The following is a 27,911-nucleotide window of genomic DNA, read 5'->3' on the forward strand; positions in this document are numbered from 1 at the left end:
TGAAAAAAACATAAAAACAGCGCACCTTTTCCAATTCTTGAACACCGGAGCAAAACTCCAGTGGACATTGAATTACCTCACCATCAGTTAATTTAGCAGAAGCTTCTTTTAATCTTGCTGGGTAGTTTTGCGTTATTTGCACTAATTAATCACTGATAAATTTCCATAGATGAACATTTTATGGAAAGAATTTAACATACTCTGTTTGAAGAATTTCAGGGCACTCGAATTATAGTGGTGGGCTGCTCATCAGAGTGGTGCATGACTTGATAATCTGATATTCAATTTTTTTATTGTCACAATTGCAATGCTATCGAAGAAATATTTTTATTTTAAAGCCTTTTCAAAGCAAAGGTGGTTGTTTGTGGTTAAATTGAAATTAGTGAATGGTTATCCTTTCTCCTTTGTATCCACAAGAAAGATGACCAACATAGTGCTGCAGGAATGAGTGTACTTTGAGAGTTTTACATTGACAGTTTATTTTGATAATCCATTGCATGCATCATTAAAAGCCTTAAAATGAATACTTTGGGCCTGGCTGAGAGTGGATCTTGATCAGATCAGATTTGTCTGACCATGATATTGAAAGATCTCTGGTAATTTATTCCAACCAAATTGCAACTTCTGTTCAACGTTGAAGTCCAATGTCTTGATGTTACATTGACATTAAAGAGGAACGACACTGACAAAGATAATGTTCGTTAAATATTTTTATTTTGGAAGTTCATTTTTATTGCTAAAATAAGTCAAGAGTAAAATTAACAAACATTTGTAGAATGATTCCCATGAATTATAAAAAGAGACTTGATCGAATTTCATAGATTCAGTTAAACTAGATTCGAATGAACTGAAATGCATGTAGGTCACTATATACTCTATATACTAGATATACTCTGGACGCACTGCAAATCTAAAACTGTAGTTATCAGGACAGGGGTTAGGCAGGCCCATACTGCTGTTGGTTGGAATCATTGCCATGCTGTTTTTAAATTCTTGAACATGAAAGACGTTGTTTTGATTTTTACAGGTGAGAATCAACCTGTTGTTGAAGCGAATGGTGTTGGCGTAACGGTTCTGATTACCACTTGCGAGGAACCTTGCGACAGGAAAAGATGTACATGACACACCATAGTTAGAGCAGTCCCGGGCATTACGAAAAACCTGGGCTTGCCACTGGACCGTCTGATCTTTGTAAAGAGCACTAGGGTGTGCACGAGTGGAGAAGATAGGAACTTGGTTTCTGATCTGGTTGCCATACCTGTCATATCCATACTCGTTGTAGGGCTGGTAATTGATTTTTGGGGTTGTGTCATTGATAAATACACTCCACTCTTTAGCAGTGTAGATTCTGGGTAGATAATGATTACTCATGTTATCCATTTTATTCCTGATCGTAGAGAAAGGCAGAGCATTGAACTGAAAACCTCTGAGCAGACCAGTTAGGTACAGTTTCTCATGATTCTGATGGAGAACACTTGAGGAAAACTGCATTTCATACAGTTTATCCACTGGGATCAGGAGGAAGCGGATGTGATTCAGGAGGCTGGCCTGTTGTTCTGAACTAATCTCATCACTTTTATCTTGGATCCATCTCTCCAGAGCTTCAAGAAGTAAAGCTTCATCCTTCACAACCAGGTCTGAGCGCTGCAGCAGAGCGTCCATCATGTGAAAGGAGATGGTGCTCCACAACGGAGAGTTTATGAGGAACTCACAGTTCCAGGAAAGATACTGAAGGACATTCTCCTGCAGAACAAGGTCACCTGTGCGGACGCCATACTCGTACATTGATACCTGTGTCCGGAAGGTGTTGTCTTCTGGAAGGAGTGAAGTGAAGACCCTGCCAACATCCTCCATGAGAGTCTTCACTCCGAAGATAAATGACAGCTGATGGAGACATTGAGCCGATGTGATGGAAACATCAATCTGACGTGTGTACAAATACCTGAGAAAAACAGTTCAGACACTGTAAGCATCTTTCATCCATAATATATTCAGTAGATTTATGATATGCAAACAGCAAAATCCCCAGTGTTAAATAAACACTGCTCAGTCCACACTCAGAGTTAAGAGTAACACTGAAGCAGTGTTAAGGTTAATGAGATAGTTAAGTGATTAATTTAGTGATGATTTTGAGCATTATTGAAGAAACCTGATGATAACAAGCAGAATCACTGAAGGAGGAAAATCGCAAAGTCACCATTATGGTGATCAGTGTTTTATTTAGTTGGGCTCTTGAACCTTACATGTTTAACTTTAGATTTTGTTTGGCTGCTGTAACTGAGTTATAACAACTAGATGAACAAAGAGAAAAGGTGCTCGAATGGTGTTGGTTTTAACAATCATATTTTGACCTGTTTTAAAAGGCATAATGTTCCTCAAACGTTCATTAAACGTGATTTTCGATTAAAAATTCGATATGATAGTAATGTTGATTTCTAACATTCCAAGAACATAAAAATGTCCAGTTTCCTGAATGTTACTTCACAGCAAAAACTCAAGAGTGTTAAAGACTCAAGAGTGTTAAAGTGTTAAAATTTGAGTGTTAAATAAACACTGAAGAGTGTTAAAGTTAATGTTATTGATTGAGTGACTGAGCATTATTGAAGACACTTGATGAAAACAAGCAGAATCACTGAAGGAGAAAACTCAACTTTTAGTCACCATTATGGAGATCAGTGTTTGTTTGAGTTGGGCAGTTGACCTTTTCAAGTTTATCTTTAGAGTTTGTTTGGCTGCTGTACATGAGTTATGACAGCCAGATGAACAAAGAGGAAAAGTGATCTGATGGTGTTGGTTTTGTTATAACGTAATCATTATTTCACAATCATATGACCTGAATCACTAAATTTAAGTAGTATTAATCTTTGTTTTGAATGTGTAATGGTCATTACAGAATCAAAGGGATTTAACAGTATAAAACCCAGTTTTTATCATTTCTTTAAAGTTGTTCTGATCAAAAGTCACTGAAAATTGATTTTTTTTGGGATACACAGATATCAATAATTAACCTGTGATTCTCAAAAATGATGACAATAATAAAGCATGTTGTAGTGTATTCTGGGTGCCACCAATCAAAACTCATTCATAGCTCCAATCATACATTGTGGTATGAATAAATTATGATCTAAATTGTCTTACGAATCTCATTTTCCTAATCAAATATTTCTGTCACCATTGTGGAGATTCATACACTGAATCTATATGTCTATGTGTGCCTGAAAGAAATATTTTTTTTAATCAGAACCACTTTTAAGAAATCATTTAGATTATATTGAACCTGGAACTTATACGGTTAAATCACTTTGATTATGAACAATATATTAGGTATACCTAATATATATTAGATTAGGACTACTTGATTTCAGAGATTCATATTGTATGATTGTGAATAAATGATTATGTTATAACATAACCAACACCATCAGATCACCTTTTTTCTTTGTTCATCTGTCATAACTCATGTATGGCAGCCAAATAAAATCTAAAGTTAAACATGTAAAGGTCAACTGCCCAACTAAACCGAACACTGATCTCCATAATGGTGACTAAAATTTGAGTTTTCTTCTTCAGTGATTCTGCTTGTTATCATCAGGTGTCTTCACTAATGCTCAATCATCACTCAATCAATAACTTAAATAGCACATTAACTTTAACACTCTTCAGTGTTTATTTAACACTCAAATTTTAACACATTAACACTCTTGAGTCTTTAACACTCTTGAGTTTTTCCTGTGTAGTAACATTCAAGAAACTGGATATTTCTTGGAATATTGTTCTTGGAATGTTAGAAATCAACATCACTATCATGTTGAATTTTTAATTGAAAATTACGTTTAAAGACCGTTTTAGGAACATTATACCTTTTAAAACACGTTCCTCTGATGTCAAGAAAACTGGACATTTTTCACGTTCCCAGAACCAACACTGAATATTTAGAGAACGTTCTTATAACAAAATTTCCACCAACTTCCACACTGCTTCAGTGTTACTTATTATATCATAAACTCATATAAACACTGAGTAGTGTTAATTTAACATTGGGGATTTTGCTGTGCTCAATATTCTCGATGAATCGAGACACTTTGATTGAGCAAGGAATTGAAGTGATCTTAAGAAAATGTACCTGAGAAAAGCAGAGACATGAGGGTGGCACGTCTGGCTGACATCCAGTGTGAGGTTCCTGGACTCATTTGTTATGTTTAGTTCTGGATAAATCATGAGGATAAAACGGTGCACACAAAACTGCAACTCTGCCTCTTCACTGACGTCTTGTACATTAATGATGAAATCACAACCATCTCCACTTTTAAACAGAAGACCAAGATCATCAGACAAACCCAGACTGTTATCCACAGAGAACTGACGATTGCTGGTTATGTTTTTACCTGCAAGAAAACATAATAAAATTTGATTGAAACAACAGAAATACAAGTGGACAACTACAAATATATCTAGTAGTTGAAATTATTACCAGCCTCACAGATCACTCCCGCATCTTCTTTATGTGTGCAGTCACTAACACCCCAGCCTTTGAAGCTGCATTCAGACAATGAGCTTTCTGAACCTTTACAGTTCATGTCATCCAGCCAGACTGGACCAGAGCCTGGAAAAATCAATAGAATTGTGGTTTAAAAAATTAGACAATTATTGTTATGGGCTAACAATAAATTGGACTGAGGATCACATACCTTCCCCATATTGCCCTCCAGACGAAACTGAGATTGCCCCAGGGAAACCCATCTGCCGACACACCACTTGTGCTTCGGCCACGTCCCATCCGTCATCACAAACTGTTCCCCACTGTCCATCATGATAGATCTCCACACGACCAGAAGAAGGAAGCTTCCCCACCAATCTCACTCTTCCCTCCTGTGTTGTCTGCTTTGGTCTGTAACCTTCACCCAGCACCAAAAGATTAAAAGGTTAATATATTTTACAAAAAAAAACTGCTCAGAAAGTCAATCAAATTTGTTGTTCAACCTCAGTTAACTGTGCATTTGTTGTAACAGGACAGACATATTTGGTTGTAAAATTCCAATAGACCAATAAATGCTGTAGATTACATTTAACGTAAAAAATACATTGCAATATGTTTTTTTTAACTCATGAAAATCTATACAAATATGCAAACAATATATAACTATGAAAGAAAGGTTTACTAACCAAACGGCGTCCGACGTTGAGCTGAAACATGAAGAAACAGCAGAGGCAACAGAAGATACATGACTCTTCTCATGCTGAAAATATTGCAAACAGCAGAGACAGGAACACAATTCTCATCTGAATGGGAAACAAAACGTCTTGCCTTTCCTTAAATAAGCCCCAAATCAGGTCAAATATTATGAAACTTGGATCAGACGCTGTGTAATCACTTTCGAGGGCTACCATAAGTTTCATTTCATGAAAAGAACACATTTAAGTTTCATTACTGCAAAACGTGAATTTAAACAAGAAATGTCTGTCAGCACAGCACTATCTCACGACCAATTCGTGCGAATTCGACGCATGATTAAAAAGTTTACGATTTGTCTAAACCCACGTGATGGTTAGGTTTAGGGGTGGGGTAAGGGGTAGGTCATTCGTACGAATTCATACAAATTGGCCAATTCGTAAAATCTGTCCGATTTAGCAAAATTTTATTAATTCGTACGAGTGAGGTCGTATGAATTGTTACGAATTAGCCACTTTTTAATCATTCGTCGAATTCGTACGACTTGGTCGTGAGATCGGGTTGGTCAGCATAGTCTGGCCATGCAGTGCGAGTGAGACCAGTCCAACTAAATTCACACAATACAGAAAGGAAGTTAGAATTAAGTTATTTTAATTCGTTTGTCCCAGTCACAGCCGTCATCACTTATGCTCAGGGACACCCCCAGCTCTTTGTTGCCAAGCTAATTCTGTTAGAAAGCCTGTTCACTGTAGCTCTAGCAAAAGGCGGTTGTGCTTGATTGTGATTTGAAACTTGATCAGCAAGTAAACTTAGGGTACTCTGAGGACGATGACAGAGTTCAAGGTGGCCAAAAAAGTACCATTGCTGTGTAGATAACTTCCAAATAGTAGTGTGTTTCTCATTCCAGATTACATGACAAAAGTTGTAGTTAAGTCCGAGTTCAAGTCAACTTTATTGTCAATCAAACCATGCAATACTCAGCCGACTGAAATTGTGCTTCTCCCATACTCCAATGTGCAATATTAAAACAAAATTGAACACCTACTAAACATACGGCTAAACAAGTTCAGATAGATATAACACATAGGCAGATCCACACTGCATATGGCCTACCGTAAGCATACAGTTTCCAGACTATCACAGAGTTTCAAAATATAGTCGGGTTACTTTCACTGTCGTGCAATATGACAAAGTGCAAGTAGCAGCATGAAGATACATAAATATTGTATACTTTTTACATTTTTGTGCAAAGGGATATGAGGCTTGGAGCCAGAGGGGCTTAAGTGGTATTTTGAGCGAATATGAGTTTTTTTTTAAAATCAAAATAAAGGTCTCGATGAGCTCTATCCAATGGTATTTACATATTTTTTTTATTTGAAAATGTTTTAGAACATGTTCATTGTGTTAATATGCCATATATTTTTTACTTAAATACTCATTCATGTAAGTATGCCTGTGGTTGCAATGTTTGTGGTTTAAGGTTAATAATACAAGTCAAAATTTTGTTTTGTCTCTCCTGTAAAGTTTGTTAAAAGCCACTTACGCCCCTCTGGCTCCAAGCCCTGTGCATATGAGTATTTTGCAGGCATTTGACTATGCCTTTTCCACAGTTCACAGGACTTAGTGTGTATGGATTATGAGTGGAGGGAGGGGTGTTATAATCCAGTTTTCATGAGTGAGTTGAGCAGTCTGATGGCTTGTAGAAAAAAAACTATTGCTGAGTCTGGTAGTCCTGCAACACATACTGCTGTAGCGCTAGACAGACGGTAGGAGGGTGAACAGTTTATGTGTGGGGTCTTTAATGATGTTGATGGCGGGATGGGTATATGTCCTCGATGGATGTTGGGCTGATCTGGTGATCTTCTCAGTTGACCTCACCACCCTCTGTAGAGCTTTCCGGTCAGCAACAGCAGCTACCACACCAAACTGATAACCTGTTGGGGAGGATACTCTCAATGGCACCCCTGTAAAAAGTATTGAGTGCCAATGAGGGCAGTTGGGTTGGCTCTTCTCTTCTCATCCTGCGTAAGAAGTGGAGTCGTTGTAGAGCTTTCTTAACAACGAAGATGGTGTTAGACCATGACAGGTCATCAGTGATATCCACCCTCAGGAACTTGATGCTTTTCACTGAATCTACAGCGCTGCCATTGACGGTGAGGGGTGTGTGTGGCCTATCATTTTTCCTTAACTCCACTCTTATTTCCTTTGTCGAAAAATTGTTAGTGTCACACAAATTGATGAGTTGGTATACCTCATCTCTGTATGCTGAGTCGTCGTCGTTGCCGATGAGACCCACCACTGTTGTGTCATCTGCAAACTTGATGATGTGGTTTGAGTTGTATCTGGTACAAGTGTAAACAGCAGTGGACTCAACACACATCCTTGAGGGACCCCAGTGTTCATGATGGTGGTCTGCGAAGAGTTGTTGCCAACTCTTACTGTTTTTGGTCTGTTGGTGAGAAAGTGTAGTAGCCAGTTGCAAAGTGGGGTACTAATGAGTTTGTTCACCAAGTGTTGTTGGATAACTGTATTGAAGGCAGAGCTAAAGTCAATAAACAGCATCCGCACACAGCTGTTTTTGTTCTCCAGATGAGCCAGACTGAGATGAAGTGCTGTCACTATGGCATCATCAGTGGAGCGCTTGGGACGGTGTGCAAATTGGAAAGGGTCAAATGTGGCTGGATGTTATGTGAGCCTTGACCAGCCTTTCAAGGCACTTCATCGTAATAGACGTGAGTGCTATACGCCTTATTCACGGCAGCGCCATCTTTGATTTTTAATGAGAATGAAAGCGAGGCTGTGAGGGATAGTCATGCATCTCTTCAATGGGCTGTACTGTTATTTATTGTGTTTTCGGATTGTTCTGCTTATAAAACACTGGAAAAATATCTTTCCAAAAAATGTCAGTTGACAAAAAACTCCCGACAATGTAAGCTGTGGATAAAGTAATCTAGCCGCTTTATTCAGCTTTTTACAGCGGATGCCATTGGAAACACGGTACGTCTATCCCTCACAGCCTCACTTTCATACCTGTCATGGCGCTGCTCTGAATAAGGTCTATAGGCCGATAATCATTCAGTGTTGTGACTGGTGATTTTTTTGGTGGCGGTATGATAATAGTGGCTTTGAAGCATTCTGGTATGATGGCTTTGCTCAGAGAGATATTAAAGATATCTGTGAGAACATCTGTAAGTGAGTTAGCACAGTCTCTAAGCACCCGCCCAGGTATATTATCAAGACCAGCAGCCTTGGGATTCACCTTTCGTGGAGTCCCAATTAGAAATCCATTACAAAACACTTTTAAAGCAATATAATCAGACTACTTTTAGATGTTTTCAATAACACAATGCAAAAACCTGATGAAGGAATTACATGGCCTCGTTAAGAAATGTGACTATGGAGAGCTAACTGATGAACTATGTCACATTGGAACATGCACTTGACTTTTCTACACTGGAAGAGAGTGGCGGTTGTTGTCCATCTTTTTTTACAGTCTGTGTTCTGAACAAAGAAATATTACAGTCACAAAAGACTTGTTATGTTCGGCAACTATTTATTTCGCACCGACACAATGAGTTGTTCTTACCGGCCCCACAAACACTCAGCAGAATAGGTAAGCAGTTTTAGTAAGTACAACAACTTGTTATGTCAGTGCGAAATAAACAGTTATGGAAATGTAGAAATTAAAATTAAAGCTCCAATCTCCTCCTGAAAATCCGGAAAGGTCTGTTGGTGCCTCATTGACTATTTTGCTCAGTCACATGAGATGGAGTTGAAGAGGTTGGTGTTTATGACCTATACTGCATCCAGTCGCATCCAGCCACCTGGGGGCGATCAAAACACTTTGGTTTCACCTTTCAGGACTTGTGTGGCACACTTGGGCAGCATCTGAAATCGCATACATCAGTACTGTACAGTAGGACGAAAAAACAGAATGTTACAAAAGAAGTATTCCTGTGTCAGGGACACATTGGTGTCTCGCAGTAAATTCGAACCTGGGTCTCTCACACCAAAGGCATGTGTCTTATCCACTGCCACCCCATATCATCCAGGAATATCCACCCTTAATCATCTCCACCCTGTATCATTCTTTCAATGTTAGACTTAGCAGAAATTAAGCAGACAGTCAACTAATACTATAGACCATTTTGCAAGATGTAAACAAAACTGGCCCAGAAGCACCTCCTGTTTAGGTTTTTTTAACACTACATAAAAGCTGGGACAAAATACAACCAAAAGAACATATGGAATGTATAAAAAATATAAAAAATGTTCTTTACATGTGAAATAAAGAAAACAGTTACAAACTGAAACAGGAAGTGCTTCTGGACCAGTGTTGTTTACATCTTGCAAATGGACATGTTGCAACATTACCTGTATAATAGTCAGCAGAATGTGTAAAGGAGATCATCTGTGTTAGATCTGTCCCCATCTGTGACCACCAAGTGTTAGCCATTTTTCTAACACGAACCTTAGCCCAAGACGTGCTGACAGACAGTTCTTGTTTGAATGCAAATGATGCACTAATGAAATTTACCAAATTGAGTATTTTTCATGAAATGAAACTTATGGTGGCCTTTAAATGTGATTACACAGCGTTTTAGTTGCGTTTAGTGATAGTTTGCCATTATTTAAAGGTCAAGCAAGATGTTTTGTAACTCTGAGAATTGTGTTCTGGTCTCTGCTGTTTGCAATATTTCCAGCAATTGAAGAATCTGCATTGTTTATTTGTTTGACCTTGCATTAAAACAAAATTCACAAAAATCGAACCTTTCATTAAAGTAAATCATTTATAAGTGGGGTCATTTTCTGTCCCTGGTTTAATTTCGCATGGCTTCAGTCGTTGAATCACGAGTATGCCATTTTGATCAGGGGAATGTGTTTTAACCCTCTGAGGACCAAGGTGTTTTTGGGGTCCTGACATTTGTACTTTTTTCAACTGCTTATAAACATATTAAAGGCATAGGTGAAATGACACTATATTTAGCAGAAACAGGGCTAACAAAAATCGTGGTATGATATTTTTGCCATATCGCCCACCCCTACTCAGCTAGGACAGGGCTGGACTCTTTAGCTGGGATAGGGCTTGGCTCGGTCAACTTCCCATCAACTTCAGTGGGGACATAGCTTTACTCTGGCAACTTTCCATCAGCCTCAGCTGGGATAGGGCTGGACTCTTTAGCTGGGATAGGGCTGGGGCCTCATGCATAAAACTTTGCGTAGATTTCATCATTAAAGTGTGCGTACGCACATAAGGCAGAATTTGCATACGCACAAAAGTTTTCAGATTTATAAAACCGGTCGTCAAATGCCTTTACAATGTTCTGCATTTAGTTTCTTGTATATATTTTATAGTTTTCACGTGATTTTATATATTGATTTATTGATTGGTTTGTTAAATACACACAATATTGCTGTGCTGCTATTATTGTATTATGTTTTATGCAGTTTCTCTTCAGTTTTAAACCATAAACGCATGCAGTCCACTCAGAGAAACATCTGAAAATCTCTTTTTTTCATGCTTAAGAGCAATAAAAAATAAATAAAAAAATCCTGACTGAGGTTATCATCATGCATGAAAGGGTAACATATCAAATTTGTACCAATTGTTACAATAATATTGTTCAATTGTGTTAAATGTGTTTGAAAGATCTAATAAAGGGCAGTATCTTTATAAATGTATCAGATTATAGTTTTTTTCCATTAAACCAGGGGTCTGGATCAACCAACTCTTAATTAAAACTTGAATTTGAAACATTTCCAACAGCTGAATTGAGTTAGTTAAATCAACTGAGTTAAGCGCGTGTACCACGACTTTGAATAAGCATGATCAATGGAGCACAGAAATTACTTTTTTTCACCATGGCAACAGCACCCCAAAAAAAAAAGACGTCTGCATGCAGAGTCTATAAGTAAATATATTTCCTAATCATTATTATATTATTAGTTGAAAACTGACAGAATAAGTTAATAAACAAATACTAATTTTCATGGTATCACACAGGCAAAAAAATTTAAAAAGGACATGGCAGCAACTAAAAATGAACTATAAAAACATATTTTAATCAGTTCAATCTTTAAGCATAAAAGGTTAATGGGTGTCTACATGACATTACAAACATTTGAAATATGAAATAAATATCATCCAGTGTCTATTTCAATGTGCAGCAGCAGCTTTTTCCATAGTGTAATGCTCTTTTCATACAATCCAACATGTAACATTTCTTAAATAGGGTAAAGAAATTAACATTTGACTTCTTCTCAGCCAACAGAAAGAAGGCAGAGGCTTCCAAAATGGGGAGAGGAAGAGAAGATATCCACAATACTAATTACTGGAAGAATATTAAAAATCAACAGCAAATATAACTGCAAGCAGTGATTGCGGGGCCAAGCACCTTTTGCACACCACACACCCCAAATGCACATCCAACACAACCCCACATGCACAATCAACACCCCACACGCACACACATCACCACACATTGGGATTAAATGGCTTAAATGAAACGCATGGTATATTTAATAAAAAATACTAGTACAATACTTAACAGTATGATAAAGAAATTGAAATGACATCTTAACAAAACTTAAAGTTGCCCCACATGGGACTTGAACCCACTACCTCTGGGTCTGAAGCCTAGCATTCATCTCATTACACCACAGGTAAATTGTGTTTTTACTAAGATAAAGAAGGCATTTTGCCTTGTTTGGATACATGATTTATTTAAAATTTTATAATCAAACTTCTCAGGTACCTTCAGGCCATGCTAATGACAATCCATACCAAATTTAGTGAAGAAATTTCAAATAGTATAAAAGATATTGCAAATTATGACAAAATTCAAAATGGCGGACACGTGGTAAATCCCATCATGGCAAAATCGATATCCACTGATTCGGCATGATCCAAGGAATCCATAAATACCACAATTATGGTTTTCTGAGAAACTGTTCAAAAGTTATTGGCCAAAATAGCAATTTTGCATATCTCAGGACCCGTAGGTGGCGCTGTTCCAAAATTTGGCATGGCACATCAGAACATGCTTCCGATGAAGTGTACCAATTTTCGTTTCGATTGATCAAAGTTTGGCCGAGATACTTGGAGGAGTAATATTTAAAGGAGGAGTAGCAAAAAAACTGAGAACTGACCATTTCAAAATGGCCACTACTGTAATGGGCGGGGTCTTAATGTATAGTATTGGTTATGATCAGCATGATGAGTGGAATCAGGTGTACTAAGTTTCATGTCTCTAGAGCAAAGCGTTCAAAAGTTGTAACCATTTCAATGTTGAATTTTTGAACTGGTGGTGGCGCTATAGAGTTGGGCCTAGAGGGTCAAAAATTGGTCCAATTACTATTCATTAGTGTGCCAAATTTCATAATTTTCCTACTTACGGTTCATAGGGATGCCATAGACTTCCATTTATGGAATAATAGTAAGAAGAAAACCAACAGATACAATAGGTGCCTCAGCACCTTTGGTGCTTGGCCCCTAACAAGAATAACTGTTGCTTTTTTTTTGTTGGAAATAAAGATAGTAGTCTATATAGGGTAGATGGTTGATTGATGGTTTTGACAGCTGTTTTACGACAGGATACGACCATGTATAGGGTTTTATGACAGGGGATGCCATATATGGGGTTTTTATGACCTTTTGGCCCTGCTTGCTTCCAGGGGTGATTATCATGTTTGTTATCTGCTTTGAGTAACTATTTGTTTTCAGGGAAAGTTTTTATTATTTAGGATAATATCCACAGAACGCTGAAACTATGAACATGAAGAGGTCTGACACGTTATATGATTTTCAGCTGGCACTGTTGCACATTGTCTGTTGGGCGAGAATGACACAAATGAGTTTAAAGAAATAACATTGATTAGGCGATCGTTATATCTGGATAGTCACAGAATCTTTAATCTTTCTGAGCAGTTGAAATGTCACAAATAGTTTTTAATAAATGAAAAGCATTGTGCTTGAATAAAACACACAATACTATTCGTCAAGTTCAACACAAGCACAATTTGTCAAGTTCAACACATGTTTAAATTTACTTTAAAATACTTGATGAATTGTATTTCATTAATCACTATTTAATAAATTCATCAAGTTCAACACATTTTTAAATTTACTTTAAAATACTTGATAAATTGTATTTCATTTAATCACTATTTAAGAAATTAGTCAAGTTCAACACATATTTAAATCTACTTTAAAATACTTGATAAATTGTATTTTATTTAATCACTATTTAATAAATTAAATGAAATACAATTTCTCAAGTATTTTTAAGTAAATTTAAATGTGTTAAACTTGATGAATTAGATGTTAAATGACCAACTATAAGCATTTTAAACTAATACACCACATTATACTGTATTAAACCGATAAACAAAATAGTGAATAATAGTTTATATTGTTTGAAATAAGATGTTAAATTATCAAGTATTTTAATCTAATACACCACAATATACGATCTTACACAGATAAATAAAACAAATTAGTGAATAATAGTTCATATTATTTCAATTAAAATGTTGAATTATCAAGTATAAAAAAAGTAATACATCACAATATATGGGGTTATACATTTAAAGAAAACATAAAATAGTAAAAAATAGCTTGTAATAAAATTTTAAATAAGATATTTAATTATGCAAAATGTACCGTACACAGTCAAAAGGGAATAATAGTTGATATTATACAAAAAAAGCTGTTAAATTATCAAGTATTTTAATCTAATACACATCAAAATAGTTTTACACCGTTAAATACAACATAAAATAGTGAACAATAGTTGATATTGTTGAATGTGAAGTTTAGCAGCAAAGTGGAAATATTTGCATGACTATCTAACATTTACAGATGGAGAATATACCTGTGAAATATAAGTTTTGCATCCAGTAAAACATGCCTCAAACATATAGGCTAAAACAGCACAGCTACTTGCTGGGATGGATCGATTTAATCAATAATGACGTCTAGGGCTGCTTAAGAAACGCGTGCACACGCAATTATCCAAACTAGATAAACCTGGATCAAATTAGTGGGATTGCATGAACTGAAATGAACTTTTATGTAACCACTTTAACCCCAATTCATTTGTTAGGTTCATTCAAGTCAGGTGTTGGAGATTAATGCCTGTTTTTTTAGCGTCTTTTATAAGACAGGTCTAAGGTGATGGTAATCTGAAAAGTCTTAGCTTGAGATTTGATTTAGAAAGTTATGGTGATTTTTTAATCTGTAATCAAGATGGCAGTTTGTAACTTTATGTTATTAGTATTTATGGGTTATCAACTGGTGCTCAATGGTAAAGTTTTTTTTTTCACCTTAGTGCAGTGTTTCAAAAGTTAAATGCATATGTAACAATGTTATATTTTTTTTAACCTTGCATCTTGTTTTCAGGTTTTGCTTCTCCATATGGGCGTCATTTCTACCAGACTGGTATTAAGCAATCATGTGGGTAATTCTGATGTGGTTGTTAACATTATGCCCTTTTGTTTGCACAAATGTGTACTTAAGGTTGAGGCCTGATGACTTCTAGTATTAAACTTCATGATGCCTCTTGTTTTCCAGGTGGCTCCTGGTCTTTTCCTTGTGGGATCAAACGAATTCCAACATGGCCGGTGATGAAGTCTAATATGGCAGTTGTGCGCCCTTTGCAGAAAGCATCTAAGCTAACTGTCCAAAAAGGTGAGTTGTGCTGAGGCTATGAGGTTGACCTAGACCATTTTTAGCTGATTCCAACCTTATTTTTCAAACTACTTTTTTATTTTCAATAAATAAAAAATAAAAATAAATAAATACAATCAGTAAATTATATATTTATAAAACCCCGTATACTTTACTCAACCTAAACAATAAAAACAAGTTTAAATGGGTACAATTTTCTTTTATGACATTGTTCTTGTTTAAAACACACGCATGTGAATTCTGTGCATTTTGGGCACTTAAATCCTATATATATATATTTTTTTTTTATCAAATGTGCTTTCACTTTAACCCTCTGAGACCTAAAGGTATTTTTACAAAAAATTTTCCGTCTGGTGTCATTTACTAAAAAAGCTTGTAAAATATCAACCCTTTGGTGCACAGACAATTGACACACCTCTATTTTTTCAGGACAAATTGAACTTTCAGCATATTTGTGTTACATTGATGTCACCTGAATGTAAAATAAGTTATGGGACCATAAAGACAAATGAAAAAATAAATCGGAAATGAAATCACTCAAATATTTATTGAAATCACACACAAATAAATAAAAGCTAAGCAATTTTCCTCTGGAAAATAGTTTGTTCATGTCTTTGGAGTACTGGAGCACAGGAATAAACATTATAACTTGTACAGAACAAAAACTATTGACATTTTTCCAAAAGAAGTCCAGGCGTTTGGGGCCTCATGAAATTCACTGGTGCCAAAACAGTTCCTATCAGCAATCACACAGAGGCCCACATCACAGGTTTTGCATTTCTATTTTATTTATTCTTTTATTTATTATGTTCTTTTTATTCTTTTATAATACATTTATACTACTATGATAATTTTTTACAGTAAATAAATAAATGGCACTTCAGCTGGGTCTATCCTGGTAATCTAGTTCCTCATCTGTCAAAAAGCTCTGTTCTCCTGAAAATCCTTCATCCTGCAATGCACCAAAATAGACCAGCGCTTTATTTACGTCCATTTCGCTGTGTTTCTCTGTGAATCGCGCGTCTCCGTGCGTCTCTCTATCTCTCTACACTATATCAGCGCTTGGTTCATGCGTAATGACGCACACCAATGTTTACAACGGATCAGCCTGTAATTGGTCAAAAACCATCACGTGAAAACATCACGTGATATCCAGAATGGCCGCTAGCATCGAGCTAGCGGCAAAAATGACGGATTATTTATGAATTATGGACTTCAAGAGTATCAAAGTTGGACATAAATCATTGGATTTATTGCTGAAATCCTCTGAAAGGAAGCACAAGTTCCAGGCTGGATAGAAAACCTTCTGTAAAGGCTAGAAAGACCCGAAAGACACCCCCGTGATGGCTAGCTCGTTAGCTTTCTGCTGGAAAAAACGGTAAGAAAATCGATAAATCTGTCATCGAGTTATGTAAACATTTATCGGAGGTGACGTGTGGCGTCGTCGACGATGCCGTCGGGCTGTGAGAGTTAATTGAGAGGGAGCAGAGCAGGAAAAATCACGTGCTGCTCCAGATGTGAACGCACTCATTGATTAACATGCAAGCCGAAAAATGTGGCGCTCTGTGCTCGAAGTGTAAATAAGGGGTGAAGCGGCTGTAATTCACAAGGTTTCCTAAATGTGCATTTCATGTGCACATGTGACGCTGATGTTGTGTGATGTTAGTCATGCTCTGCCTGAGTACATTTGACCGCCATATGTCAAACTGATCGGTCGATCTCGTGAAAATCGTCCGGTTCCGGTCAGGTGGTGGTCAATCAGTGCATCTCTAACTATAGCTCTTTATTTTTGCCCCAATTTTTTGTAGGCGTTGATGGGAAGGTGCAGCAATTCAGATCTCTCCCTGCCAAGGTTGAGGGGAAGTTGATGGAATCCAGGCCTGTCCCAGCTAAAAAGTCCAGCAATGTCCCAGCTGTGGTTGATTGGAAGTTGACCAAGTCCCGCCATGTCCCAGCTAAAGAATCCAGCCATCTCCCAGCTGAGGTTGATAGGAAGTTGACCAAGTCCAGTCCTGTCCCAGCTGAGGTTGATTGGAAGTTGACCAAGTCCCGCCATGTCCCAGCTGTGGTTGATTGGAAGTTGACCAAGTCCTGCCATGTCCCAGCTAAAGAATCCAGCCATCTCCCAGCCGAGGTTGATAGGAAGTTGACCAAGTCCAGTCCTGTCCCAGCTGAGGTTGATTGGAAGTTGACCAAGTGCAGCCGTGTCCCAGCTGAGGTTGATTGGAAGTTGACCAAGTCCCGCCATGTCCCAGCTGTGGTTGATTGGAAGTTGACCAAGTCCCGCCATGTCCCAGCTAAAGAATCCAGCCATCTCCCAGCTGAGGTTGATGGGAAGTTGACCAAGTCCAGTCCTGTCCCAGCTGAGGTTGATTGGAAGTTGACCAAGTCCAGCCGTGTCCCAGCTGTGGTTGATGGGAAGTTGACCAGGCCCAGCCCTGTCCCAGCTAAAGAGTCCAGCCCTGTCCCAGCTGTGGTGGATGGGAAGTTGACCAGGCCCAGCCCTGTCCCAGCTAAAGAGTTCAGCCCTGTCCCAGCTGTGGTTGATGGGAAGTTGACAAAGTCCAGCCATCTCCCAGCTAAAGAATCCAGCCTTCGCCCAGCTGAGGCTGATGGGAAGTTGACGGAGTCCAGTCCTCTCCCAGCTAAAGAATCCAGCCCTGTCCCATCTGAGGCTAATGGGAAGTTGACGGAGTCCAGCCCTCTCCCAGCTAAAGAATCCAGCCCTGTCCAAGCTGAGGTTGATGGGAAGTTGACAGACTCCAGCCATGTCCCAGCTAAAGAATCCAGCCTTCTCTCAGCTGAGGTTGATGGGAAGTTGTCCGAGTCCAGCCCTGTCCCAACTAAAGAGTCCAGCCCTGTCCCAGCTGAGGTTGATGGGAAGTCGTCCGAGTCCAGCCCTGTCCCAGCTAAAGAATCCAGCCCTGTCCCAGCTGAGGTTGATGGGAAGTTGACCGAGTCCAGCCATGTCCCAGCTAAAGAATCCAGCCCTGTCCCAACTGAGGTTGATGGGAAGTTGTCCGAGTCCAGCCCTGTCCCAGCTGAGGTTGATGGAAAGTTGACCGAGTCCAGCCATGTCCCAGCTAAAGAGTCCAGCCCTGTCCCATCTGAGGTTGATGTGAAGTTGACCGAGTCCAGCCATGTCCCAGCTAAAGAATCCAGCCTTCTCTCAGCTGAGGTTGATGGGAAGTTGTCTGAGTCCAGCCCTGTCCCAGCTAAAGAATCCAGCCCTGTCCCAGCTGAGGTTGATGGGAAGTTGACCGAGTCCAGCCATGTCCCAGCTAAAGAATCCAGCCCTGTCCCAACTGAGGTTGATACGAAGTTGTCCGAGTCTAGCCCTGTCCCAGCTGAGGTTGATGGGAACTTGACTGAGTCCAGCCATGTCCCAGCTAAAGAGTCCAGCCCTGTCCCAGCTGAGGTTGATGGGAAGTTGACCGAGTCCAGCCATGTCCCAGCTAAAGAATCCAGCCTTCTCTCAGCTGAGGTTGATGGGAAGTTGTCCGAGTCCAGCCCTGTCCCAGCTGAGGTTGATGGGAAGTTGACAGACTCCAGCCCTGTCCCAGCTAAAGAGTCCAGTCATGTGTCTTCTGAGGTTGATGGAAAGTTGTCCAGCCCTGTCCCAGCTAAAGAATCCAGCCCTGTCTTAGCTGAGGTTGATGGGAAGTTTTCTGAGTCCAGCCCTGTCCCAGCTAAAGAATCCAGCCCTGTCCCAACTGAGGTTGATGGGATGTTGCCCGATGCCAGCCCTGTCCCAACTGAGGTTGATGGGATGTTGCCCGATGCCAGCCCTGTCCCAGCGAAGGAGTCCAGTCATGTCCCAACTGAGGTTGATGTGAAGTTGGCCGAGTCCAGCCATGTCCCAGCTAAAGAATCCAGCCCTGTCCCAACTGAGGTTGATGGGAAGTTGGCCAAGTCCAGCAATGTCCCAGCTAAAGAATCCAGCCTTCTCTCAGCTGAAGTTGATGTGAAGTTAGAGTCCAGCCCTGTCCCAGCTGAGGTAGATGGGAAGTTGTCCGAGTCCAGCCCCGTCCCAGCTAAAGAGTCCAGCCATGTCCCAGCTGAGGTTGATGGGAAGTTGACCGAGTCCACCCCTGTCCCAGCTAAAGAGCCCAGCCCTGTCCCAGCTGAGGTTGATGGGAAGTTGACCGAGTCCAGCCCTGTCCCAGCTGAGGTTGATGGAAAGTTGGCCGAGTCCAGCCATGTCCCAGCTAAAGAATCCAGCCTTCTCTCAGCTGAGGTTGATGGGAAGTTGTCCGAGTCCAGCCTTGTCCCAGCTAAAGAGGCTGATGGGAAGTTGTCCGAGTCCAGCCTTGTCCCAGCTAAAGAGTCCAGCCCTGTCCCAGCTGAAGTTGATGGGAAGTTGACTAAGTCCAGCCCTGTCCCAGCTAAAGAATCCAGCCCTGTCCCTGCTGAGGTTGATGGGAAGTTGTCCGAGTCCAGCCCTGCCCCAGCTAAAGAGGCTGATGGGAAGTTGACCGAGTCCAGCCCTGTCCTAGCTAAAGAATCCAGCCTTCTCTCAGCTGAGGTTGATGGGAAGTTGCCTGATTCCAGCCCTGTCCCAGCTAAAGAATCCAGCCCTGTCCCAGCTGAGGTTGATGGGAAGTTGTCCGAGTCCAGCCCTGCCCCAGCTAAAGAGGCTGATGGGAAGTTGACCGAGTCCAGCCCTGTCCCAGCTGAAGTTGATGGGAAGTTGCCCGATTCCAGCCCTGTCCCAGCTAAAGAGGCTGATGGGAAGTTGTCCGAGTCCAGCCCTGTCCCAGCTAAAGAGGCTGATGGGAAGTTGTCCGAGTCCAGCCCTGTCCCAGCTGAGGTTGATGGGAAGTTGACAGACTCCAGCCCTGTCCCAGCTAAAGAATTCAGCCTTCTCTCAGCTGAGGTTGATGGGAAGTTGCCCGATTCCAGCCCTGTCCCAGCTAAAGAATCCAGCCCTGTCCCAGCTGAGGTTGATGGGAAGTTGTCTGTGTCCAGCCCTGTCCCAGCTAAAGAATCCAGCCCTGTCCCAGCTGAGGCTGATGGGAAGTTGTCCGAGTCCAGCCCTGTCCCAGCTGAGGTTGATGGGAAGTTGTCTGAGTCCAGCCCTGTCCCAGCTAAAGAATCCAGCCCTGTCCCAGCTGAGGCTGATGGGAAGTTGTCCGAGTCCAGCCCTGTCCCAGCTGAGGTTGAGGGGAAGTTGATCGAATCCAGCTCTCTCCCAACTAAAGAGTCCAGCCCTGTCCCAGCTGAGGTTGATGGGAAAATGTCAGAGTCCAGCCCTGTCCCAGCTGAGGTTGTTGGGAAGTTGACCGACTCCAGCCATGTCCCAGCTAAAGAATCCAGCCTTCTCTCAGCTGAGGTTGATAAGAAGTTGTCCGAGTCCAGCCCTGTCCCAGCTAAAGAGTCCAGTCATGTGTCTTCTAAAGTTGATGGGAAGTTGTCAGAGTCCAGCCCTGTCCCAGCTAACGAATCCAGCCCTGTCCCAGCTAACGAATCCAGCCATGTCCCAGCTAACGAATCCAGCCTTCTCCCAGTTGAGGCTGATGGGAAGTTGACAGATTCCAGCCATGTCTCAGCTAAAGAATCCAGCCCTGTCCCAGCTGAAGTTGATGGGAATTTGACTGATTCCAGCCATGTCTCAGCTAAAGAATCCAGCCCTGTCCTGGCTGAAGTTGATGAGAAGTTGCCCGATTCCAGCCCTGTCCCAGCTAAAGAGTCCAGTCATGTGTCTTCTGAGGTTGATGGGAAGTTGTCAGAATCCAGCCATGTCCCAGCTAACGAATCCAGCCATGTCCCAGCTAACGAATCCAGCCTTCTCCCAGCTAATGAATCCAGCCTTCTCCCAGTTGAGGCTGATGGGAAGTTGACTGATTCCAGCCATGTCTCAGCTAAAGAATCCAGCCCTGTCCCAGCTGAAGTTGATGGGAATTTGACTGATTCCAGCCATGTCTCAGCTAAAGAATCCAGCCCTGTCCCAGCTGAAGTTGATGGGAATTTGACCGATTCCAGCCATGTCTCAGCTAAAGAATCCAGCCCTGTCCCAGCTGAGGTTGATGGGAAGTTGTCCGAGTCCAGCCCTGTCCCGGCTGAAGTTGATGAGAAGTTGCCCGATTCCAGCCCTGTCCCAGCTAAAGAGTCCAGTCATGTGTCTTCTGAGGTTGATGGGAAGTTGTCAGAATCCAGCCATGTCCCAGCTAACGAATCCAGCCATGTCCCAGCTAACGAATCTAGCTTTCTCCCAGCTAATGAATCCAGCCTTCTCCCAGTTGAGGCTGATGGGAAGTTGACTGATTCCAGCCATGTCTCAGCTAAAGAATCCAGCCCTGTCCCAGCTGAAGTTGATGGGAATTTGACTGATTCCAGCCATGTCTCAGCTAAAGAATCCAGCCCTGTCCCAGCTGAAGTTGATGGGAAGTTGACCGAGTCCAGCCATGTCTCAGCTAAAGAATGCATCTATGTCCCCTCTGAAGTTGATGGGAAGTTGACCGAGTCCAGCTCTGTCCCAGCTGAGGTTGATGGGAAGTTGACCGAGTCCAGCCATGTCTCAGCTAAAGAATGCATCTATGTCCCCTCTGAAGTTGATGGGAAGTTGACCGAGTCCAGCTCTGTCCCAGCTGAGGTTGATGGGAAGTTGACCGAGTCCAGCCATGTCTCAGCTAAAGAATGCATCTATGTCCCCTCTGAAGTTGATGGGAAGTTGACCGAGTCCAGCTCTGTCCCAGCTGAGGTTGATGGGAAGTTGACCGAGTCCAGCCATGTCCCAGCTAAAGACTCCAGATTTGTCCCTGCTGAGGTTTGTGGCAAGTTTTTGGAGTCCATTCCTGTCCCAGCAGAGGTGGATGGGAAGTTGACCAAGTCCATCCCTGTCTCAGCTAAAGAGTGCAGCCATGTCCCCGCTGAGGTTGATGGGGAGATGACTGTGTGCATATGCTCTAAAGTCTCAAACAGATCTAGTCCATATCTAAATATGCCACTTTCTGATCTTGTTTTTAGTCAATAAAACGTTATTTCTCAGTGCTGCTTCTTTTATCAGTCTGCTTTAGAACATGTTATGGAAATTGTGTTAAACAGTTCCAATAAAGTGATTCATGCCTCTTAAATGACCAAGTTTAATTTTTGTATTCCTTAATCTCTATTCTAAGGGTGAATTTCCATGACTTTTCTTTTTAATAATTGACAATATTAGTGATGCTCATTTCTTGAGAAACTGTTTATTTCACCTAAAAGGTTGAGAGTGTGAGTTAACACTAGTGATGGGAAGTCTGGTTTCCGCAAACCTGTTCAAATAAACGCTTCACCAGTTCTTTTACGTTCTCACGTAATGATGCCAATTCTATAATCCCATTGGATACAAAATGCTTTAAATTAAAGGCATTTGTAATCATAACTTCAGTTAAATAATAGTGCTCATTGTCATAATTATCTTGTATAAGTTTCTTTTATGTTTTGCAAACAAACCCTGTAGCCTTCAGGTGATGTGCAAACGTTGATGTTTAAACTACCTTAAAGATATAGTGTGTAAATGGTCTTCATCATTTTGTTTATTAAATAAACTTGCAGTACATTTCACTGAATTCTGCGGGCTCATGTATGACCTCATCATCAGTTGGCTGAAAAAGTAAGTTCTGTTTAGATACTGCTATCACACATCTGCAGTAGCTCCCGCTCATCGGTACTCTGTATCGAATGTTTCCGAAACAGTTCTTGGTTCTGTACTGGTGGTTCAAGAACTGCAACAACCAGTTCTTGACTCGAGAACTGTAGCATAGGCCTGTGTGCTGAGTGCATAGCTGTCAACATTGAACATTTTTCTCCGTTGCTTTGGTGCATTTCTCACATCACTATTTACATACAACAGACATATACTGTAAATCATTCATGCACATCTCTTCTCATCAGTGAAAGCTGAGGTTCACCTGTGAGAAATTGTTCAATTTAGGATAAAAAAGTTTTTTTTTTTTAAGATAATTTTGACCCACTAGTTCAACATTTTTGTATGTGATGACTCAAGCAATGAAATGAGGACTATTAGTTTTATATGGAATGACTATTCAGCATTCACAAGTTAATTTGGACTGATATGACATAAGCATACGATAATGCTATAAAACAGCAGAGAGTTGTATGAAAGAAATTGATGCATGTCCAAAAGCATTTGCAATTTGTTGGAAGGAATGAGAAACTGCTACTATGATGTGCAAAAATGACTAAATGTTGTGGAGGTTGAACTAACTGTTGAGCAAATGTAAATAGTGATGTGAGAAATGCACCAAAGCGACTGAGAAAAACTGTAAAAATAAAGCACTAACCATAAAAGTCTTAAGAGTTTATAATTAGCATACATAGAGAGAAAGAGACAGGGTGTCATTTAAAAAAATATCATAGAGAATGTTTAAATACTCTAATATCAGCTTACGAGGGAAACCGACGGGCTTTGGGGAAACGGAGGGGGAGTTAGTGGTGCTTAGTGGTAAAGCCTTTATACTCGACGCGTCCGCACAAGCGCTGCAAAAATGACGTGTTGGGTGCACAAGACCGGCAAGACCTCATTTCGCATGGCTGTGTAGGCTCCCGTTTTTATTGTGACAGCGCGCGCAGCTAGCCGCATTCGAGGATGAACGACTTCAAGCCGAATCTGTCCGAGCTTATATGTCTCACACAGTCAGAGCTAAAAATATGGGATATTTTACGGGAAAATACTAAAACAGCAAGACAGCTGGAAATTAGCTAAAATACGTGAGAAACCCGGAAAAAACGAGAGGGTTGACAGCTATGGCTGAACAAAACAGCATGTTTAATATGTTATGTTTCAACGCGTTATAAACATTTAATAAGCAGTGCACTATTCAAAGCTTGGCAAGAGTTTACATCAAAGATTTACATGAAATTACTTAGAAATTAAATGAGCTATTCGATTTATGACTGTCACTGACGTTACAACGCTACCCCTTGTATAATGTCAAGTGGGTAAACAGTTTCCGTTATAAATTGTTTCAATGGTGGCAGTAAAATTTCAATTTTGAAGAGAAAACATTGTGAATACCCCGGATCGACTGCCCATGTCTGGTGCCGTACGGTTTACACAGATTTCCTGGGCGAGTACAAAACGCAGACGTTCGCGTATAACAGGGGTTCTCAACTCCAGTCCTCGCGACCCACTGCTCTGCATATTGTGTATAGCCGTTTCTCAATACCAAGCTTTAGGCACGCTTTAGGCAACAATAAAACGAAATTTGCTACAACTCTGCATCTTTTCGTCAACAATAAAACGAAATATGTTATAAAACTTATGTTATAAATATATAAAAGGTTATAAAAATATGTTATAACAAAAAAAACAACATCGCCTATTAGCCTGGCCATGTGGTTCAGACAACGCGATTCTCTTCACTGCATATATTTATAACAAAATGAACATGATCTTTTTGTTTTCATTTAAAAAATATGAAACATTGATTTTTATTGACATTTATCAAACAGAAACAGGGTTAGCCCCTATGTCATTTTATTTTATTGTTCATATAGTGAAGATAATATATAAAAAAGTTTATTTTTTATAAATAAACTATAGTTTATAGTTAGAAGATATAGTTATAGAAGATAGTTCATCTTTATAAATAACTATTTGAGATTTAAACAACCACATTCTTGCCTGAAACACTCATAAAATTACATTTCATGACTCAATAATAGTAGTATTTTAATATTGCGTGGATTTTCTCCTCTCCTATTGACACTTGCTGGTTGGTGCGAGGTGCATTCTGGGTTACCTGGCTATCTCAAGTCCACACAAGTCACCGATGCATCCTCGGTAAACGGGGCGGATCAAGAACACATCCGGGGATTTGAAGTGGACTTGGCTACACTGTAATGAATTGCTGTAAAAATTACAGCAATATTTTACAGCCGCTGGCTGTTTTCTAATAATACAGCATTTTGCTGTAAACTGCAATGCATTCTGGGGCCGCGTGGCGGGTTTGATTCAAAATACAGAATATTGCTGTAAATTTTAAATCGACATCGGTCGTGTCGTCGACTTTCGGATAGCGGCAAGAGGAGTGATTCTCAACTGGTAAGTGACTTATTTCAGTTTCTTATGTTGTGTTACTCGTAGACTATGAAGGTAATGTTATATTCGCGGTTCATATTGGTTACCGAGGATCACGCATCCTCCGTACGGGGCGCGTGGGAGACTTGCGCGGGGCTTCAGCAGCCCAGACGCGGGTAGTATTTCACACATTCCCCGGGATCTATGGGCTCCTATGTTAAGAAGAATTACATGCTTTTCTGACAACAGTCGGTATTCACACGAGCTTCGTGTTGATCAGCACACTTCGCCGTGATTATTTTATGGTGTAAATCAAATCAAAATCAAGTAATCTGTTAAAATGGGCGCCGAAATGAAAAAAAAAAAAAAAAAAAAACAGATTATAAATGTTGCTGTGTCGTAACGTTATGTATAATATTCCAGTGTGAAAATCCCTTATATTTCAGAACGAATATAAGCTATATATCCTATATATTTTAGCTATAACGTTAGCCTAAGTTACTCTCTGTGTGTAATTTGCTTATTTGTTTTCATACTTCCTTTGTTAATTTTATTTAAAAGAAAGACTTGTTGCACTCTGAATACTACATTTAAAATGCTGAAACATAAAAATGGTATAGTAAAAAATAAACTATTGTCACATGTGGTATTGTTTTAGGAGACACTTTGACAAGAGGACACTGGAAGGCCAAGTTGTGTGTGAGGAGAGCATTCAGCCCAGCTTCCTGTCTGGCTACTGTTCACTGCATATTATTACATATTCAATCAGGAGAAGCCAGCCTGCACCTTGGAGTTCATTTAAAGGTAATTATTGCATTCTTAACAACCTCAGTACATTTTACACATGTACTCAATATCTGCCTTTTGATATATTGTCTATTGACTTAAAGGGATAGTTCACTTTGAAATTAATTTTTGATATGTTTTAGTTCACCTCAAGGGCATCCAAGATGTAGGTGTCTTTGTTTCCACAGTATTTTCAATTTTGACATTTTTAGGTCGAACCATTCTTGTCTTCAGTCATATGGTCTATGGTCACCACCTCAAAGAGCATGCACAGAGAAGTCCAAATTAAACATGATTTAATGACTCGTAAATGTAAGTACACATTATGGCCTAAGACAAACGGAAGTGATCTCTCGCGCGTATACGTCACTCGTCTCGTACGTCATTCGTTTTCTCAGACAAACCGCTCGTTTCGTGTCTTAGGCCATCAATGTAGCTTGTGTCAAAATGATTTATGGCCCCCTTAATTTATGATTTTTACAGGTATGACAGGATAAGAGAATGGGGATGGGTTTATGACTATTAGGTGTTTTGTGACCGTGGGTGTTTCCGGTGTGTTTATGATGTGTGTTTATGACACCCCAATCTGCTCTGAGTGCCTGTTTTCAGGGGAAGTTTTTTTATTATTATTATATCAGGATAATGTTCACAGAACACTGAAATTATGAACAGAGAATCCGCCGATATGATTTACGGATGGATCAGTGATGTCTGTGGGAGAAAATGAAAAAGAGTTTAAGGATAAACTTAAATAAGATGTTAAGTTTATTAAATATTTCTAAAGTAAGTTTTATACATTAAACTTAATAAGGAGGTATTTGTGCGTCTATCTGGATAGTCACAGAATCTTAAATCTTTCTGAGCAGATGAAATGTCACAAATAGTTTTTAATAAATAAAAAGCATTGTGCTTGAATAAAACACAGAAATAGTCAAGTCAAGTCACATTTATTTATATAGAGCTTTTCACAATACAGATTGTATCAAAGCAGCTTCACAGTGATAACATGAAAGTAGTACAACACAGATCAATAATATTGTTAAATATTAAATAACCCCAACTAAGCAAGCCAAAAGCAAGGCGACAGTGGCAAGGAACCAAAACTCCATCAGATTGGATGGAGAAAAAACCTTGGGAGAACCCAGGCTCAGTCGGGGGCCAGTTCTCCTCTGGCTTACATTCATATTGTTTATATATACATATTAAATATAAATATTGTTTATGTATAAAACGGCGCCATAACATATCGCAGGCGTTAAGTCGTCTCTTCACAGGCGTTGGTCCTCTCATCACAGGCGTTGGGGCATCCGAAATCCCCTTGAGAGACTGGAGACAAAACTGGACCTGATGAACGCCATTTTTCTCGGGACAAGCGTCCCGAGATAACGAAAATAGTCCAGAGTGAACAAAATAGTGATTAAATGAAATAGAATTTTTCAAGTATTTTAAAGTAAATTTAAACATGTTGAACTGTTGCAGATTCTTAAGTCTTGTCGAGCAAGAAATGTCACAAATATTTTTTTAAGAAATGAAAATCATTTGTGCTTGAATAAAACACATAAATGAAACGATATGTTGAATTGACTATAAGCATTTTAATCGTGCCTGACACAGATGGATAAAACATAGTGAATAATAGTGTGTATTATTTAAAATAAGATGTTAAATTATCAAGTATTTTGAATTAGTTTTATACATGTTTGAAGTGTACCTACCATTGATGAAATTAGGAGGTCTTTTGGCGCTGGTTAAAATCACTGATCCTTGAATTTCTGAGCAGAAGAGATGTTTGCTCTCTGTTGGCTAAATTCGAAAATGAAGATTGCTTCTATAATGGCTGGGACCCGGGGCCGCCCCTTTCTCTCTGTGTAGCTGCTATGTGTTAGCGTTTACAGTTTGTTTCAGGAAACACCAAGCAATTAAAGGGGAAATGAAACAATCAAAAAAGTTTACATAATTTACAAGATGGATTTCTACTATAATCAAAAATTATATAAGAATCATGACAAATGTAAACATATAAAAGAAAAAAAGAAAAAAAACGTTATATCTTTTGCCACCAGGGCGCCGCCATTGTGCAGTATTCTAACATGTGACATCACAGGGTTGGTTGGCTTCAGTTTAACAGGCTCTGGGCAGTGAAAATTGTGACATCAATCTGTGTTTACACCAGTGTTTTGACCGCGAACGACTAATGTTAAGTACAGTCTTTAGACAAAAAGTCGCCGACTAATGTTATATGTTGA

At 39.8% G+C, this 27,911-nt stretch overlaps 2 protein-coding genes across 2 annotated transcripts; one reads left to right on the forward strand and one right to left on the reverse strand.

Moving 5' to 3' along the window:
- Positions 1-695: 695 nt before the first annotated feature.
- Positions 696-5,296, reverse strand: LOC120476215 (galectin-3-binding protein A). Its single transcript, XM_089128904.1, has 5 exons — positions 5,164-5,296; positions 4,689-4,895; positions 4,472-4,603; positions 4,124-4,385; positions 696-1,942 (listed from the first exon to the last, which is right to left on the reverse strand). The coding sequence occupies exons 1-5, from the start codon at positions 5,234-5,236 to the stop codon at positions 883-885; spliced, it is 1,734 nt and encodes a 577-aa protein (XP_088985030.1). The 5' UTR covers positions 5,237-5,296; the 3' UTR covers positions 696-882.
- A 9,007-nt stretch (positions 5,297-14,303) lies between these two features.
- LOC148982096 (uncharacterized) lies at positions 14,304-21,845 on the forward strand. Its single transcript, XM_089128886.1, has 4 exons — positions 14,304-14,475; positions 14,571-14,624; positions 14,742-14,858; positions 16,667-21,845. The coding sequence occupies exons 1-4, from the start codon at positions 14,418-14,420 to the stop codon at positions 21,829-21,831; spliced, it is 5,394 nt and encodes a 1,797-aa protein (XP_088985012.1). The 5' UTR covers positions 14,304-14,417; the 3' UTR covers positions 21,832-21,845.
- Positions 21,846-27,911: the final 6,066 nt, after the last annotated feature.

This window comes from Pimephales promelas, chromosome 3 (genome assembly GCF_988280905.1).
Source record: "Pimephales promelas chromosome 3, fPimPro1.hap1.1, whole genome shotgun sequence".
Taxonomy (NCBI): Eukaryota; Metazoa; Chordata; class Actinopteri; order Cypriniformes; family Leuciscidae; genus Pimephales; species Pimephales promelas.